Source organism: Artemia sp. Qi Xiang Cuo, unplaced genomic scaffold (genome assembly GCF_049724085.1).
Source record: "Artemia sp. Qi Xiang Cuo unplaced genomic scaffold, ASM4972408v1 HiC_scaffold_23, whole genome shotgun sequence".
In the NCBI taxonomy this organism is placed as follows: Eukaryota; Metazoa; Arthropoda; class Branchiopoda; order Anostraca; family Artemiidae; genus Artemia; species Artemia sp. Qi Xiang Cuo.
The window spans coordinates 5924094-5943373 of NW_028297432.1; the positions used below are offsets into that span (position 1 = coordinate 5924094).

General features: G+C 37.5%; 1 protein-coding gene across 1 annotated transcript in view; it reads right to left on the bottom strand.

Annotated features, from left to right (window-relative positions):
- Positions 1–19280, bottom strand: part of LOC148938992 (facilitated trehalose transporter Tret1-like) — a 124741-nt gene that overhangs the window by 54291 nt on the left and 51170 nt on the right. The window contains exon 4 of the mRNA XM_089107382.1: positions 17123–17309. Coding sequence (XP_088963508.1) covers positions 17123–17309 — 187 coding nt within the window. The remainder of the gene's footprint in view (positions 1–17122; positions 17310–19280) is intronic.

A 19280-nucleotide genomic window follows, 5' to 3' on the forward strand; every position in this document is an offset into this window, starting at 1 on the left:
TGCTCAAGGATATCACATATCTTGCATATACTTCATCCCATTCCAGACAAAGCCGTGATCCTCTCGTGATTTACACCGCAATGTTTGGTGCTCTTGTATTATTACCATCAACTCCACTATCAACTTCTAAGAGGGTAAACATTCCACTCACACACACAAATATATATCCAAATGAGTAAAGTCAAACTGTTCTCACTCCTTTGGATTCTACTCACAGACTAATAATAAAACTATAGTAAAATTCCTTTCCTCATATTCTCTGCGATCCTCTCCCACTAATATGTAACCAGCCCTCTGATTGGCCGAGAAGGAAACACGTGATCTAACTGTTTCCTATTCCTGGAAACTCTTGACATTCGCCCCTAGCATACACTTGACCAAAACAACAACAACAAATACTGTTTCCTATTTCTGGATCATAACATTCACGATCGATTACGCAATCAAGTTCTCGGAAATCCACTTCCCCTTCGATTACGCAATCAATTTCTCAGAAATCCATTTCCCCTAGGGACTCTATGCCCATATATGGAGCCCCGCTCGGAGTATAAGATAGCTTTCTACTAGCCCTTCCTAAAATATTGTTTGACAACGTGTTTTGACAGCATGTATGCACTTAATATGTTTTGATTTAGTTTAACATTCCCCTCCACATTCCTTGAAATGTCAACTTAATACTCTTAGCTAAAGCCTATATGTAAATAATGGGCAACTTGCATAACTTACATCCCTTACCGAAAGGACTGTAGGGGTAATGTCATCCCCGAGAGCAGAGTTTGTGGACCTACGGAACAGTTTGAACAAAATGGCTATCTCAATGGAAACGCCGATAAGTCTCACTTTTTAAATTTACTTCTCCAGTGGTAATAGGGCACTAGGACATCGTAGAGAGCTGTTAAAGGTCATTTGGAAGCTAATATTTACATTTGCCCGCTTTTACAGTTTCGTCATGACAACAGCATCATAAAATACCTTATGGCACCAAAATGCGATTCTAGTATCATTTCTGGAGTTTAAAGGCTGAGAATCATAAGAGATTTGCCACTGAAGTCTCCATGATCAAAACCCTTCAGCTGGTGTGCGAAATCCCCCTCATGAATAATCCCCTTCCCGGTCACCTTAGAAAGCGGAAAACAAAACAAAAGTTTTGTAAAAACTACCAAGTGTATTTGAATTTTTCTTCAAATACAAAGCTGATTCGTCAATGATAAATAAAAAAAAACTTTATTCAACTGACAGTAAGGATCAACATTAAAATTTAAAACGAACAGAAGCTATACGTATATGAGGGGGTTGCCCCTCTTCAACACCTGGTTCTTCACGCTAAAGTTTTCGGCACTTTAAAAAAAAATAATTTTGTTCTAATTAAACGACCTTTGCGTTCAGGAGTCGTTTTGGGACAAAATTTAAGCCTTAGCGTAATGAGCGAGGTGTTGAGGAGGGGCAACCCCCTCATATACGTAATAATTTTTGTCCGCTTTAAGTTTTAATGTTGCTCTTTACTTCTAATTGAAAAAACTTTTTTTTATTTAATTTCTGATCGTTTTTAAATAATGTCTGGATATCCGGCTCCAGCTCCACGGGAAAATCCCCCTAACCACGAAAATATTCTCTGGACAATTCAATCCTGTCGAAAATTTACCCCGGACAATTACCCTTAACATCTCCACGCGTAAAATTCAGTCGGTAAAGAGTAAGCATGACATATATAGAAATTTCGTATAGGAATTCCGACAAATCCCCCCGTATAAAATTTCCCCCGAAAAATTCAACCCCTGGAAACTTCCCTCTCCATAAAAAATTCCCCTCGTGCAAAATCCACCCGGCAGAAAATTTGTCCTCCTCCTCCGACCCGAGAAATGTACACATGCTTCTCAATAACAAATACTATACGTAAATAATAGGCAAATTTTATAACTTAAAGGCCTCTGCCCAGGGACTGTGGGGGTCATGTTATCTGAAAAAACATAGTTATTGGGTATTTCAACTATGCTGAACAAAATGGCTATCCCAAAATTTTTATCGGACGATTTTTGGAAAAAAGTAGCGTGGGAGGGGGCCTGGTTGCCCTCCAAATTTTTAGTCACTTAAAAAAGGCACTAAAACTTTTCATTTCCGTTAGAGTGAGCCCTTTTCCAACGCTCTAGGCCCACTGGGTCCATACGATCACCCCTGGGAAAAAAAACAAAAACAAACAAACAAACAAACTAGTGGGGCTGTTAAACGGAAAATATCACTAGAATCGAGCACTTCTTGCAAAAAGCACCAAAATTGGTGAAGATATAGATTAAAGCATGGGAAAGCGCCTTTACGAGCACCCGAAGCGCTAAAAAAAAAGTGCAAGTTTACCAGTCTCTCTACAGACGCATCAAAACTTCTGACAATACGTTTTAAGAAATTGAGATTCCATTGGTAGCAAAATAAAAAGCAACGGATTGCTCTGAAGCGCGCAACAGAGCACTAAAAAAAGCGCGTAAGGTGAAAATGGACGCGCCTATTCAATGGAATACAAAAACTGGCAAAAACATAGTTAGAGCACTAGAAGTTCAACTATTACAAGAAGCAGCTCGAGTTTGTCTGTCCAAGCGCGTATTTCTGCGCTAAAAGCGCGCAAAAACGTGCAAAACTGATGGGAGGTTTTGAGAAATTCTGGAACAAGTGGAAATATAGTATGAAATACGGGGAACCTAACGGTGATCGGTATGAAGTCGAGCGATTGCTCTATAGCGTCTTATAAAGTACCCGAAGCACTAAAAAAGCACAAGTTTACCAGCCTCGCTACGAAAGCATCAAAATTTCTGTTTTCCGAACGAAATGAAATTCCGAAATGTGAAAGAACAGCGGACTGCAGAAGATCACGAAATGGGCTCGGCATTTCAGAAAAGGTTCCAGACAAACACTAAAAACCTTGTAAATACTCTAATAGAATAGGGTAATCCTTTTGGACGTATGTATGACAGCCTCGTTTCCATCGACTCCGGGAGAGTACCCCATTGTCTTGCCATCAGTAATTACAGCAGTCTGGAAATTGTTGGCTAATCCCAGTATGATACTTTTGTGGAAAAACGTTTTTCAAAACGTACAAAGCCTACTGATTCACCGATACGGCAAAACGAGATGCCATTATTTTCAATTCCCATTCTATCATCGATACTGAAGTCGAAATCAATCCTTCAGATGGCCAAGTCAGATTTGGCCCTATTTGCCAAACTCTATATTGGCTGCAACACTAGATGTGCTGACTCAGAAGAGTTTTTCAAACACGAGAACCTGCCTTCAATCTCTGATCAGGGTAATCTGAGATTCGGCACGAAGTCTGATATTGTAACTCTGTTCACAGCTTATTCTTCTGAAGTTTTGATCGAGAAACCCCACCCCGATTCCAAGGCTATTGATGCTGATGTCCCAGTCTACCTTATAAAGCCATAAAGCAGGACGTTGGCGAATATGTTACAGAAGAAATCTACCAATACCTTCGTAAGCAGTTCACAAGTGAAACACAGCGAGTTGACGTCATCTTTGGCGTTTATTAGTCCGATAGTTTGAAAACTTCTACACGAGAAAAACGCGGCAAGGATATATATCTGACAAAGGTTTAAGAAAGAACGCTAATTCCAAAAATACTGTACTAGTTTCCTTCAGTGTTCAGACAACAAGCAGAACCTATTCGAGTTCATGGCAAAAAAACAATCGCGACACTGTTACCAACTATTTGGCTGTCGTGACTTCTGGTGATAGTGCAAGAAGTACAATTCCATCTGACTTGGCTGAAATTCATCCCAACAACCACGAGGAGGGAGATAGCATGATAGTCCTATACTGCCTTCATCAAGCGCGCTGCAATATGAAATTCATGACTGTCGGAACGGTTGATTCATATATAGTTGTTCTTCTCATCGCAAAGCACTTTCTTATTCGGGTTGGTCAGCTGTACGTAGCCTACGGCCTAGGGAAGAGTTTCCGCTACCTTCCTGTTCACGTCATAGCAACTGCACTTGGTGCAGACTGTCTCCCCATTCCTGTGGCATGGCAAAGGAATTTGCCATAAGAATTACATGGCACTATTGTGCCATGGGAATTGCATATTATGGCACTGTGCATGAGAAGCGCATAGTGCCATAACACCGGTCTTCAACCGCCTGTCTTCTCTTCTTCAAGAGATCACTGAAAACGACTTAGCACAAATTGTAAATTTTTCTATTTTCGCGCTTGAAGCGGGCATTAAGACATGCCAGGACCGGATTCTGGCTTACAGGTTCACTTTCTTTTAAACACCACTCAACTCTCGGTATTTCAACCCGTGTTCCTACCAGATCTAAACTTTCTGTAACAAACAGATGAGTTTTGCGCTTTTAGCGCACTTTTCAGCGATTGCAAAGGTGTTATAAAGCGATCGCTCGACTTTCTACCTTTGATTTTTGGGTTCCCCATACTTAGTACTACATTAACACTTCTTCCTGAGTTTTTTTTTCAAACTTTCCAACAGTTTCGCCCTCTTTGTGCGCTTTCGAGGGCACAAATTTGCGATTTGACGCGCAGACTCGAGGTGTTGCTTGTAGTCTTCGGACTTCTAGTACTCTAAACTATGATTTTGCCTGTTTTGGTACTACATGGGATATGCGCTCCTATTTTGTGCTTTACGTGCCCTTTTTAGTGCTCTATTGTGCGCTTTAGAGCGATCCTTTGCTTTTTATACAGCCGCCACTGGATATCTTAAAATGTGTATTCAGAGGTTTTGATGCTTCTGTACAGCTGCTGGTAAACTTGCGCATTTTTTAGCACTTCGGGCACTCATAAAGGTGCTTTGGAGCACCCGCTCGACGTGCTTCCCGTCACCATTAGATTCTCCGCGTTTTAATCTATATTTCCACTAATTTTCGTGCTTTTTGCCAGAAGTGCACGATTCTTATGCTTAAAAGCCCCGCAAAATAAACACACATTCTTTATCTTTCTTATGGAAAAAAAAAAAAAATCAAAATTCCATGTTTTTGCAGAAAGGATCTTGAAACCTCTACAGTAGGGTTATCTGATACGCGGAACCTGATGGTGATATTTTCATTAAGATTCTATGACTTTTAGGGGTTGTTACCCCCCCCCCTTTCTTAATTCAGGCAAATTTTCTCAGGCTCGTAACCTTTGATGGGTAACACTAAATTTAATAAAACTTATATATTTGAAATCAGTATAAGAATCCAATCATTGTGACCTATTTATTAGTATCAAAATTCCGTTTTCTTGAGTTTTCGTTACTATTAAGCCGGGTCGCTCCTTACTTACAGTTCGTTACCACGAACTGTTTGATAGATGCTATGTATTTTCATTTTCAATGCTAAAATTAATTACGAAACAAATTCTAAGGAATTACAAAAAGCGTTTGATACCTAGACGCGTTTTCCTTTTCGTTCTTTTTTTCTCTAGCACAAGTGGGTCACTGGAACATCGTAGGCACGCTGAAACGGGTAACCATCCAAGGTTCTCGGAATTAGTATTTTATTTCCCCAGCCCCATAAAGGCGGGTGTCATGTCCTGGTTGATCTGATAATGAATGACTCAAACAAAATGTTTTTACGTTGCTAAAAGAATCAAACTGATTGAGCCCAGGGAGCCAGGTATAAAATCAAATTTTTCACTTGCCCCTTTGACCCAAACGCTAATTGAAAAGCTCATAGTTACAATAAGGCCAAAAAACGCTTTATCGGCCAATGCTTTTGTCTATAGGCCCTTTCCTGAGAGGTCCTTCTAATTTCGAAAAGTTCTAGGGTTACCCAAATGAATAATATAAATTAGAAACTGCGAACGCAGCGAGAAGCAAATTTTCAGCCTCTAATCAGCGACAGTTCAAACTTATTCTTAGGCCTTGGGTTGAGTTGAGCCAAACAGTGCTTGATTTAAATGTGGTCTGAGTTACATAAGGGCTGAGTTAAACAGAGGTTGGGTTAAGCGGGGGTCACTTAAAAGGGGGTTTAGTTGAAGGAGGATTCAGTTGAACGAGGGTTCAGTTAAATGGGGTTGAGTTGCACGTAGCTTGAGCTGCATGGGGGTCCAATGAAAAGGTGGTTCAGCTGCACCTGAGATAAGATACTCGAGGGTTTAGTTACATGGGTTCCGTTGCACGGGGTTGAGTTACACGAGGGTTATATCACTTTGCGTGTGCTAGATGCAGCTTTTGTCAAAACTTTCACTTTATTTTTTAATATCATGTTTTTTTTATTTACAAAAAGCTCGTAGATGTAAAAAATTAGCTTTCAAATAAGCCCTTAAACATTTTGCTATGATGTTTCAGTGCCCCACTAGCGGCGACTAAAAAACAAAGGTAAAAAAGGAACACATCAGGGCTACTTATGCAAAAAAGTTCTCCTTGTTGCTCAGGATGGAGGACTGTAATTCTCTTAGATGGGGATTTTGGCTGTGGCGATTCCACGGAATTTCCGAGCGTTTTTACCATTAAGATTAATCGAAATAGTACTTATTATTCCTGGATCAGCTTCAAACGGCGTATTTTCCTCACTTGACTGTCTATTTCAAAATACATTTATTTTATTTTCGGTTACTATGGGCTGGAGTTCGGTCTTTACTAGGCTGTTGGCGGACGCTGCAACCATGACATCATTAGGTTAATATGGACAAATGAAAATCCATAGACGATATTATGTCAGAAAATTTTGGGATCAACCTAATATAAAAATAAGGCGTAGAATGACTTCAGATAGGATTGTGGTGCCTTTCATTTTCATAATACAAGGAACGTCGAATGGTGCTCTATACTGAAAGACAAAATCTGGACAGTTGTAAATAGCTGAGGCTCTTATGCTTAACTTCTACGTGACAGCGAGCTCCTCCCCATTTGAATATTATCAAACAGTTCGTGGTAACGAACTGTAAGTAAGGAGCGACCCGGCTCAATGGTAACCAAAACTCTAAAAAACGGAATTTTTACACCAATAGATACATCAAAAGAATCAGATTTTAATGCTGATTTCAAATATATAACTTTCATCAAGTTTAGTCTTACCTTGATGTAACATATAAAGTTACGTGCCTGAGAAAATTTGGCTGATTTTAGAAAAAAGGGGGAAAGACCCCCTAAAAGTTATAGAACCTTAATGAAAATCACACCATCATATTCAGTGTATAAGAGAACCCTATTGCACAGGTTTCAAGCTCCTATCTACAAAAATATGGAATTTTGCATTTTTTGCCAGAAGAAAGATGCCGGGTGCGTGTTTATTTATTTTTTTTTCCATGGGTGATCGTATCGACCAAGAGTTCCTAGAATATCGTAGGAGGGCACATTGGAACGAAAATAAAAAGTTATATTGCCATTTTTAAGTGACAAAACAAATGGAGGGCAACTAGGCCCCCTCCCACACTCATTTTTTCCCAAAGTCACCCGATCAAAATTTTGACATAGCCATTTTGTTCAGCATGGTCGAAAATATGATAACAATGTCTTTTAGGATGACTTAATCCCCCGAAGTCCCCGGGGGGAGGGCTGAAAGTTATGAACTTTACCCAATGTTAACATATAGTATTGGTTGTTGGGAAGTATACAGACGTTTTCAGGGGGATTTTTTCTGGTAGGTGGAGGTGGGGTCAGGGGTTATATGGAAGGATCTTTCCATGAAGGAAGTTTTCATGGGGGAAGGGACATTGCAATGAAGGGGGCGCCGGATTTCCCATCATTATTGAAGAAAAAGATCAGAAATTCAATAAAAAAAACAAGTTTTTCAAATAAAAGTAAGGAGGAACACCTAAACTTAAAAAGAACAGAAATTATTACTTATATGATTGGGTTCACCCCCTAGTCAGTACCTTACTCATTAAGCCAAAGATTTTTTAGTACTTTCATAAGAGCTATTTATTCTAATTAACGGCCTTTGTGATTAAGAGGTCATTTTTAATGAGTGGTAACAAACTTCGAACTTTAGCGTAAAGAGCATGGTATTGACTAGGGGGCGAACCCCCTAATATACGTACTAAAAATCTATGAATATAGAGGTTTGTTACGTAAGTTAATGCGTAAGTTACGTATATTTATTACTACTACAAACGTTCGTAAATAAAATTACAGAAATTTCGAGAAAGTCACTGAACCAAAAAAAAGTAAAGTTATTAAGAAAATTTTATCGTGATTATTCGTGTACGGTGAGCCAAAATAAAAACCTGCATTAATTCAAAAACATTCAAAAATTAAATAAAAAAAACAAGTTTTTTTTAACTGAAAGTAAGGAACGACGTTAAAACTTAAAACGAAAAGAAATTATTCGTATATGAAAGGGGCTGTCCCCTCCTCAACGCCTCGCTCTTTACGCTAAAGTTTGACTTTCTCACAACTCTATTTTTCTAAACAATACAAAACTTTAGCGCAAAGAGCGAGGTATTGAGGAGGGGGCAGCCCCTTTCATATACGTAATAATTTCTGTTCGTTTTAAGTTTTAACGTCGTTCCTTACTTTCAGTTAAAAAACACTTTTTTTATTTAATTGTTCATGAATGGCTGCATGAACAGTTTACTGGGAGCTGATTAGGTCGACAAGGTGTAATTGAGTGCTTGGCCAGAAGTATTGATTTAATGTCTCAGGACTAGGGTTAAATGCGCAAGCTTAATATACAAAAACATTAACTTGGAGAAGCTAGAAGGAAGACTACAAAAATTTATTCCTGCATCCTTGCCACACTTAGCCGAGTGGATGCCACTGAGCTTGTAATCTTATGTCCTACGGGATATAGGTTCAAATCCCAATGTACTACAGATTCCAAAGTCCTTGATAGAGGTGGTCAGTGGCGTTACTCTGCAAGCTCAGCCGCCCGGGGTGTGAAGGCAGCCCCCGTGTACTACACGCTAAAGTTTTCTAGTACTTCGAGAAATCTTCTTATTCCAATAATGAACAGTTTTTAGGGGTCTCTATCTCCTTCACCTCCCCAAAAAGGTGAGATTGTGCTCTGATGCCCGACAAGCCTAACTATTCAATTAGCTATTTCATTCTAAGAATTTACCCTAAAGATACCAGTCAAGTTTCTTTAAAATTAACAATTTTTTCTGGGAATGTCCTGATGACAACATTTTTAGAAACTTCCTTCTCTCCACAAAGATCACATTGCTTCTCCATTTCCAAAAGACGTAACTAAGACATTAGCTCCGATTTTCCACGTAGTTTAATTTAGTTCAGTTATTTGTTTTTTACACCTTTTAAGAAATTCTCCACCGAAATTAGTTTATAACAGTCTATTAGCCTATTGCCATCCAAATCAAGGTAAGTCAAGAACACTTCTGTGATCATTTCGCAATTTTCTGAAAATAATAAGTAAACTATGAGATTTCTCCATAGTTTATGACACCTACTGCTAAGAATGCGTGGGTCCCATACATGTGACATCATAAACCCTATAACTACTCATTGATTAGCAGTTACTACAGTACAGTAGCTATGGAATCTGCTCCTGCAAAGGATTATTGTAGTTCGATTCACTCTGCAGTAATAGTAGAAAGGCCCTATCGACTCCCGTACGAACACCCTGCTGCCATCTACAATTTAGTTTAACGTTGACAGGACATAATTTATGGCTTTTCTCACTGAGAATGAAAAAAACAGGATTTTTCTCACTTGAAAAACAAGATTTTTCTCACTTTTATGGATGTTTCTTGGATGGTTATGAGTGTTACTCAATTTATTTGTTTTTTTTTTCATGGGTGTCAACAGCAATTTTTGGATGTTTTATGGTTTTTCTCAGTGAGAATGAAAAAAAAGAATTTTTATCACTTTTATGGATGTTTCATGGATGGTTATGAGTGTCGGTCAATTGATTTGATGTTTTTCTTGGATGTCAACTTAAATTTATGTGTGTTATATGGTTTTTCTCAGTGAGAATAAAAAAACAGGATTTTTCTCACTTTGATGTATTTTCAAGGAGAATTGTCTCCGGGTGAAGTTTATTAATGTCTTGGTGTTCGTCCAGGAGAATTGCCTCCGGGCGAAGTTTATTAATGTCTGACGGATGATGTCAAGGTTGATTGATTTGTCACGAAAGGGGAATTAATTTGTTGTTTCTAAGGGGAATTATTGATCTACGAAAGGCGAATTAATTTGCTGTTTCTAAGGGGAATTATTGATTCACGAAAGGGGAATTAATTTGTTGTTTCTAAGGGGAAGGTGGGGAAGAGATATATTGATCTAGGACTCGAGAGGGAAAATGGATTTCCGAGAAATTTATTGCGTAACCTAACCTAACCTCATGAGCATGTGACGGGACTCCATATATGGGCATAGAATCCCTCGAGGGGAGAGGATTTCCGAGAAATTGATTGCGCAATCGAAGGGAATGAATTCCAGAGAAATTGATTACATAATCGGCAGAACCCTATCAGGAGCTCGAGATGGGAATCCATTTATGGGCATAGAATGACGTAATCGACTAGGACAAATGGATTTCTGAGAAATTGATTACATAATCGGTAGAACCCTATCAGGAGGTCGTGACGGGAATCCATTTATGGGCATAGAATGACGTAATCGACTAGGACAAATGGATTTCTGAGAAATATATTACATAATCGGTAGAATCCTATCAGGAGGTCGTGACGGGGGTCCATATATGGACATAGAATGACGTAATCGACTAGGACAAATGGATTTCTGAGAAATTGATTACATAATCGGTAGAACCCTATCAGAAGGTCATGACGGGGGTCCATATATGGGCATAGAATGACGTAATCGACTAGGACAGTTGGAATATTTCAGTAGTGGTTTGTCGTGGTTTACCATTTCACAGTTACATTCTCATGATTTTCAAAGTTCATTTTCGGTTTCTTTCGTTGAAATGCAAGAGTTGGATTATTTCAGTAGTGGTTTGTCGTGGTTTACCATTTCACAGTTACATTCTCTTGATTTTTAAAAGTTCATTTTCGGTTTCTTTCGTTGAAATGCAAGAGTTGGAATATTTCAGTAGTGTTTTGTTGTGGTTTACCATTTCACAGTTACATTTTCTTGATTTTTCAAAGCTCATTTTCGATTTCTTTCGTTGAAATGCTAGAGTTGGAATATTTCAGTAGTGTTTTGTCGTGGTTTACATTGTCACAGTTACATTCTCTTGATTTTTCAAAGTTCATTTTGAATTTCTTTCGTTGAAATGCAAGAGTTGGAATATTTCAGTAGTGTTATGTCGTGGTTTACTTTATCACAGTTACATTCCCATAATTTTTCAAAATTCATTTTGAATTTCTTTCATTGAAATGCAAGAGTTGGAATATTTCAGTAGTTGTTTATTGTGGTTTACTTAGTAAGAGTTACATTCTCTTGATTTTTTAAAGTTCATTTTGAATTTCTTTCATTGAAATGCAAGAGTTGGATTATTTCAGTAGTGGTTTGTCGTGGTTTACCATTCCACAGTTACATTCTCTTTATTTTTAAAAATTCATTTTCGATTTCTTTCGTTGAAATGCAAGAGTTGGAATATTTCATTAGTGTTTTGTCGTGGTTTACCTTGTCACAGTTACATTCTCTTGATTTTTCAAAGTTCATTTTGAATTTCTTTCGTTGAAATAAGAGAGTTGGAATATTTCAGTAGTGTTTTGTTGTGCTTTACATTGTCACAGTTACATTCTCTTTGAAAAATCAATGTATATGAACTATATATGTATATGAACTATATAATATTTCAATGGTAATGAACTTTGAAAAATCAAAAGAATGTAACTGTGACAAGGTAAACCATGACAAAACACTACTGAAATATTCCAACTCTTGCATTTCAACGAAAGAAATAAAAAATGAACTTTGAAAAATAAACAGAATTTAACTGTGACAATGTAAAACACAACAAAACACTACTGAAATATTCCAACTCTTGCATTTCAACGAAAGAAATCGAAAATGAGATTTGAAAAATCAAGAAAATGTAACTGTCACAAGGTAAACCACAACAAAACACTACTGAAATATTCCAACTCCTGCAATTCAACGAAAGAAACCGAAAATTAACTTTTAAAAATCAAGAGAATGTAACTGTGAAATGGTAAACCACGACAAACCACTACTGAAATAATCCAACTCTTGCATTTCAGTGAAAGAAATTCAAAATGAACTTTGAAAAATCGAGAGAATGTAACTGTGACAAGGTAAACCACAACAAACCACTGCTGAAATATTCCAACACTTGCATTTCAATGAAAGAAATTCAAAAATGAACTTTGAAAAATCAAGAAAATGTAACTGTGACAAGGTAAACCACAACAAAACACTACTGAAATATTCCAACTCTTGCATTTCAACGAAAGAAATCGCAAATGAACTTTGTAAAATCAAGAGAATGTAACTGTGAAATGGTAAACCACGACAAACCACTACTGAAATATTCCAACCGTCCTAGTCGATTCCGTCATTCTATGCCCATATATAGACTCCGTTCATGACCTCCTGATAGGGTTCTACCGATTATGTAATCAATTTCTCAGAAATCCAACTGTCCTAGTCGATTACGTCATTCTATGTCCTTATATGGACCCCCGTCATGACCTTCTCATAGGGTTCTACTGATTATGTAATAATTTTCTCCGAAATCCATTTGTCCTAGTTGATTACGTCATTCTATGTCCATATATGGACCCCCGTCACGATCTCCTGATAGGATTCTACCAATTATGTAATAAATTTCTCAGAAATCCATTTGTCCTAGTCGATTACGTCATTCTATGCCCATAAATGGATTCCCGTCACGACCTCCTGATAGGGTTCCACCAATTATGTAGTCAATTTCTTAGAAATCCATTTATCCTAATCGATTACGTCATTCTATGCCCATAGATGAATTACTGTCACGAGCTCCTGATAGCGTTCTATCGATTATATAATGGATTTTTCGGGAATTCTCTCCTTTCGTTTAGCCAGTAAGTTTCTCAGAAATCCTCTCCCGTCGAGGAATTCTATGCCCATATATGGAGGTTAGGTTACGCAATCAATTTCTCGGAAATCCATTTTCCCTCTCGAGTCCTAGATCAATATATCTCTTACCCACCTTCCCCTTAGAAACACCAAATTAATTCCCCTTTCTTGAATCAATAATTCCCCTTAGAAACATCAAATTAATTCCCCTTTCATGAATCAATAATTCCCCTTAGAAACAGCAAATTAATTCCCCTTTCGTAGATCAATAATTCCCCTTAGAAACAACAAATTAATTCCCCATTAATGACAAATCAATCAACCTTGACATCATCCGTCAGACATTAATAAACTTCGCCCGGAAACAATTCTCCTGGACGAACACCAAAAACATTAATAAACTTCGCCCGGAGACAATTCTACTTGAAAATACATCAAAGTGAGAAAAATCCTGTTTTTTCATTCTCAGTGACAAAAACCATAAAACAGACATAAATTGCAGTTGTCATCCATGAAAAACAACAAATCAATTGACCGACACTCATAACCATCCAAGAAACATCCATAAAAGTGAGAAAAATCCTGTTTTTTCATTCTCACTGACAAAAACCATAAAACATCCATAAATTGCTGTTAACATCCATGAAAAACATCAAATATACTAACCGACACTGATAACCGTCCAAGAAACGTCCATAAAAGTGAGAAAAATCCTGTTTTTTCATTCTCAGTGACAAAAACCATAAAACATGCATAAATTGCTGGTGACATCCATAAAAACAACAAATAAATTGACCAAAACTGATAACCGTCCAAGAAACATCCATAAAAGTGAGAAAAATCCAGTTTTTCAAGAGAGAAAAATTCTGTTTTTGCATTCTCAGTGAGAAAAACCATAAATTATGTTCTGTCAACGTTAAACTAAATTGTAGATGGTAGCAGGGTGTTCGTACGGGAGTCGATAGGGCCTTTCTACTAGTAATGATGATCATAAGATATTTAAGTAACCTCGTTCTAGAAGCACCGAAAATTCATTCTCCATTCGTTTTGTATTTTAGGTAGTCCTGAAAAGGATTTTGCGCCAGAAAACACAGCATTTTGAACTTGTTTAGGCTCTACTGACTTTTCTTGACTTTACTTTTGTTCCATTACTTTTATGTTACTTTGAATTGGGTGGTCTTCTTTCACTATATCTGACATGACGGATTGATAGTCTTCTTTTATTATCAGTGGCCTGTCTTTCTGACTACTCTGAACCGAATGTCTGTATTCATCCCAGTAACAAATACTATATGTAAATAAACGACACATTTATAACTTAGAGCCCTTTCCCCATGGGCTGTGCGGGGGGAGCGGGTCATGTCATCCCCAGAGGCATTGTTACTGTATCTTTCAACTATGCTGAACAAAATGACTATCCCAAAATTTTGATTCGATGACTTTGGGGAAACAAGGGGCGTGGAAGGGGGGCCAGTTGCCCTTCATTTTTTGGTCACTCAAAAAGGGCACCAGCATTTTAATTTCCATTGAGTTGAGCCCACTTCTAATATTTAGGACCATTGGTTCGATACGATCACCTCTGGGCAAAAAAAAACACAAATCCGTGAATTTTCTTCTGGCAAAAAGTAGAAAATTCCACATTTTTGCAGATGGGAGCTTCAAACTTTTGCAGTAGGGTTCTCTGACACACCGAATCTGATTATGGGAATTCCATTAAAAATCCTTGACTTATTGGGGGCGCTTTCCCCTCTTTTGAAAACCATTCAAATTTTTTAGGCTCGTAACTTCTGATGGCTAATATTGAACTTAATGAATTTTATATATTTAGAATCAAGATTAAAAGCCAATTCTTTTGTTGTATTTATTGTTATCATTTTTTAGGTTCGGTTACTATTGGGCCGACCCGTTCCTTTTTACAGATCGTTACCTCGAACTACTTGATCAAAAATTCGACTGAAAAATGGCTTGGCTATGCAGGATTACTCACAAATTTTTCAACATCACTTAATTTCCTTTAATATTGAAACATCCCCGTGCAAAATATGTGCTATTGAACTGAAGGATTGATTAATAAAATGTTACAATAAGAATTACCACCATGTTCAATGGAGAGCATGCCTCGATGTGTCAGCTTAATCATAGGCAGCGCAATAGTGCTGCCTAAGTAAAGAACGATGTTGGCACATCGATGACTTTGACAATTTTGATTCGATGACTTTGGGGAAACAAGGGGCGCAGAAGGAGGGCCAGTTGCCCTTCATTTTTTGGTCACTCAAAAAGGGCACCAGAATTTTTAATTTCCGTTCAGTTGAGCCCACTTCTAATCTTTAGGACCATTTTTTCGATACGATCACCCCTGGGAAAAAGAACACAAATCTGTGAATTTTCTCCTGGCAAAAAGTAGAAAATTCCACATTTTTGCAGATGGGAGCTTCAAACCTTTGCAGTAGGGTTCTCTGACACACCGAATCTGATTATGGGAATTTCATTAAAATCCTTGACTTATTGGGGGCGCTTTCCCCTCTTTTGAAAACCATTCAAATTTTTTAGGCTCGTAACTTTTGATGGCTAATATTGAATTTAATGAATTTTATATATTTAGAATCAAGATTAAAAGCCAATTCTTTTGATGTATCTATTGTTATCATTTTTTTAAGTTCGGTTACTATTGGGCCGACCCATTCCTTTGTACAGATCGTTACCTCAAACTGCTTGATAAAAAAATCCACTGAAAAATGGCTTGGCTATGCAGGATTACTCACAAATTTTTCAACTTCACTTAATTTCCTTTAATATTGAAGCATCCCCGTGCAAAATATGTGCTATTGAACTGAAGGATTGATTAATAAATTGTTGCAATAAGAATTACCACCATGGTCAATGGAGAGCATGCCTCGATGTGTCAGCTTAATCATATGCAGCGCATTAGCGCTGCTTAAGTAAAGAACGATGTTGGCACAATGTATTATAATTTTTTTTCTTGGTTGGTCTTAGACCAGAGCACTTCGTATCGAAGGAGTTGTCATAGAAACTTCGAAAACATCTCATTCAATTGGAAATTGGAATGGCTTGTGCCCTTTTTAATAGTCGAAAGGGATTGGAAGGCAACACCCCTTCCATGCCTACCATTTCACCAACCACATCCAATCAAAATTTTGAGATAGTCATTTTATTCAACGTATTTGAAAGTTCTGAAAATTAGGTCTTGCAGAATGGCAAACCTCACACAACCGTCAGGGCAAGGGTTGTATGTTATGTCCCGGTGACACATAAGGTACCTATGGAATTTATGGTCGGAGAAACTTCAAAAACTGCTTATGCGATTGAAAACTAAGAGGGCTAGTACCCTTTTTAATAGTGGAAACTAATTGGAGGGAAGCTAACCCCCTCTCACGCCTACACTCTCCACAAACACATGCAATAAAAATTTTGAGATATCCATTTTGTTAGACGCAGTTGAAAGTTTTGGAAATTAGGTCTTTAAGGATGACAATCCCCTCCCCCCACAGCCATCAGGGTAAGGGTTGTAAATTGTGCCCTGGGGGCATATAAGGTTCTTGCAGAAAGTGGTGTTGTAGAAACTTAACAGAAACTAATATGAGTAGAGTTCTAAATCCTATGCTTTCTAAAAGCCAGAATATAATTTGCTCTTTACTGAAAAAATTCTTTTAAATGTTTTCATTTTTATAGCTTTAAGAAAACAAAAATTAATTAAGATTTTAAAGAAGAAACATCAGCCTTCGTATATTAAAATGACAATGTACATTTATTTTTCAGTAAATTCATTTGAATTTTTTTCAGTGTAGTAAAAGTTATATTCTGGCTTTTTGGCTGTTTGTTATGGGTTTCATTTATTTATTGATACTGATTTGTGGTAGTTGTATGCTTGGTAGATTACTTGATTCTATTTTTGTTCAGTTTTGGTTTAATGGAGTTCTTTACTTTTTAGAAAAACTTATTTTGCGGAAAAAGTTTTTTTAATTAATACATAAATACGAGGAAGCAATTTAAAGAAATTGGAAAGCGACACCAAGTAGCACAGGGATGTTCAGATAAGGAAGAAGATCAAGTGAGAAAGCAAAAAAGAAAGACGAAGGGCAGGAGGGTAAAAACAGAAGAGAACTCAGCATAATTAAAACAAAATTCAAGATTAAATCTAAATCCATCATTCACATGTCTACATATCCTGCTACAGAATAATCTTCAAGACACCCTCTTTCATTGATGATACAAAATACTCACTGTATAGTAAATAACTGCGTTGACACCACTGAACTGTTGGAAGAACATCAAACCCATCGATAATAATAATGGCTTGAATACAGATCCTTTTTTCAAGTCCGTAATTTTAATTCCCTGATTCCCCGAATCGCCCGCCTTCATCACATTGACACGGAGCCTTTCATATTCTGGTTCAATATTTGTATTTCTAGAAGAATATACGAGAAAGGCATTTATTTAATTTCTTTAACTCATGCACAAACGATAATGGGCAATATAAAAAATAGCAAAGATATGCTATCGTGTTTAGCGTAAGAGATGGGTTTCAAGAGACAGAGCCTGACCTAATGGGGATTTTCATGAAGCCCTCGTTCAAGTGTTTTTTACCTTGTTCGCATTTTTAGCTCACTTTGAAATAATATTGCTTTTCTGTTGATATCCTGATATCTCTAAGATTGAAAAGCTTAAAAAAGAAAAAAAGATCATTTTTAACATTCTGCACGGCTGTATACTGAAAACACACCCAAAATCCGCGACAACTCGAGTTTTTAGTAGGGTTTTCTTCTTACAAATGCTGCAAAAAAAATTAAAGCTTGAAAAATAATTCCCAAATATTCATAAAAGAACAGTTAAATATCCCCAGGGGTCAAGTATGCAAAAACCCTTAGAATGGAAGGGGGCATTTAGAAAGCTTGTTTGCCAGAAATACGTCAAGCCTTGCTATATATTATAAATTTTGTAACTTGGTTCTCCAAAAGAAAGGGAGAATGTCCTGTTTGCCCTATTGCACGTAGCCTATATGCATACATGTTTGATATTTGTAAAGGTAGCATCTTCTAAAAACTATTAAGATAAAGTTTTAGTAATTAGGTTCTCATCCATTGATGCCTGGAATGATTTATCACATCGGATCAAACCTTTATAATCATTTTTATCTAGGGATTTTAGAGCAGTAAATCTTGACAGACAAGCAGTAAAGCGCAAGCTTGTCAATTTGTTTACTAGTATGGTTTCAGATTTCAATTTTATTTGCACAGGGCTTGAGCCTTCTTGAGCCACAGGGCATTTAGCCTACAGGGCTAAAAATGGCTATAAAAGTGGCAAAATGTCTTACACTTCGTTTTAAGGACCACCGAACATTGGAAAACCACTTTCTCTTCCCTTCTTGAGCCACAGGGCATTTAGCCTACAGGGCTAAAAATGGCTATAAAAGTGGCAAAATGTCTTACACTTCGTTTTAAGGACCACCGAACATTGGAAAACCACTTTCTCTTCCCTTCTTGAGCCACAGGGCATTTAGCCTACAGGGCTAAAAATGGCTATAAAAGTGGCAAAATGTCTTACACTTCGTTTTAAGGACCACTGAACATTGGAAAACCACTTTCTCTTCCCTTCTTGAGCCACAGGGCATTTAGCCTACAGGGCTAAAAATGGCTATAAAAGTGGCAAAATGTCTTACACTTCGTTTTAAGGACCACCGAACATTGGAAAACCACTTTCTCTTCCCTTCTTGAGCCACAGGGCATTTAGCCTACAGGGCTAAAAATGGCTATAAAAGTGGCAAAATGTCTTACACTTCGTTTTAAGGACCACCGAACATTGGAAAACCTTCTGACAAGTCGGAAGTTGGCACATCATCATTGCTATATCGATAGCTGCAAGAACGAACCACGACCATAATCAGAAATTTAAAAACACTTTTTGAAAAAAAAACTTTGTCAAGTGAGAAAAAACTGGGACTTGAAGCTGATCGAGGGAATGGTAACTATGATTTTGATTAATCATAATGGTAAAGGTTTATTGCGAAAAAAAAGTTATAGGAAATTCTAAAAATAGACTGAAAACCCTCAAAAATGGTGTCGAATCATAGGCAGCGCAATTGCGCTGCCTAAGTAAAGAACGATGTTGGCACAATGTATTATTTATTTTTATTTTTTGTTGTTTTTTTTCTATACCAGGGCATTTCGTATCGAAGGAGTTGTCGTAGAAACTTCGAAAACGGCTCATTCGATTGACAATTGGAGTGGCTAGTGCCGTTTTTAATAGTCGAATGTGATTGGAGGGCAACTAGGCCCCCCCCCCACGCCCATCATTCCCCCAAACACATCCAATCAAGATTTTGAGATAGCCATTTTGTTCAGCGTAGTTGATTTCCAGATAGAAAATATTTTTTGAGGAG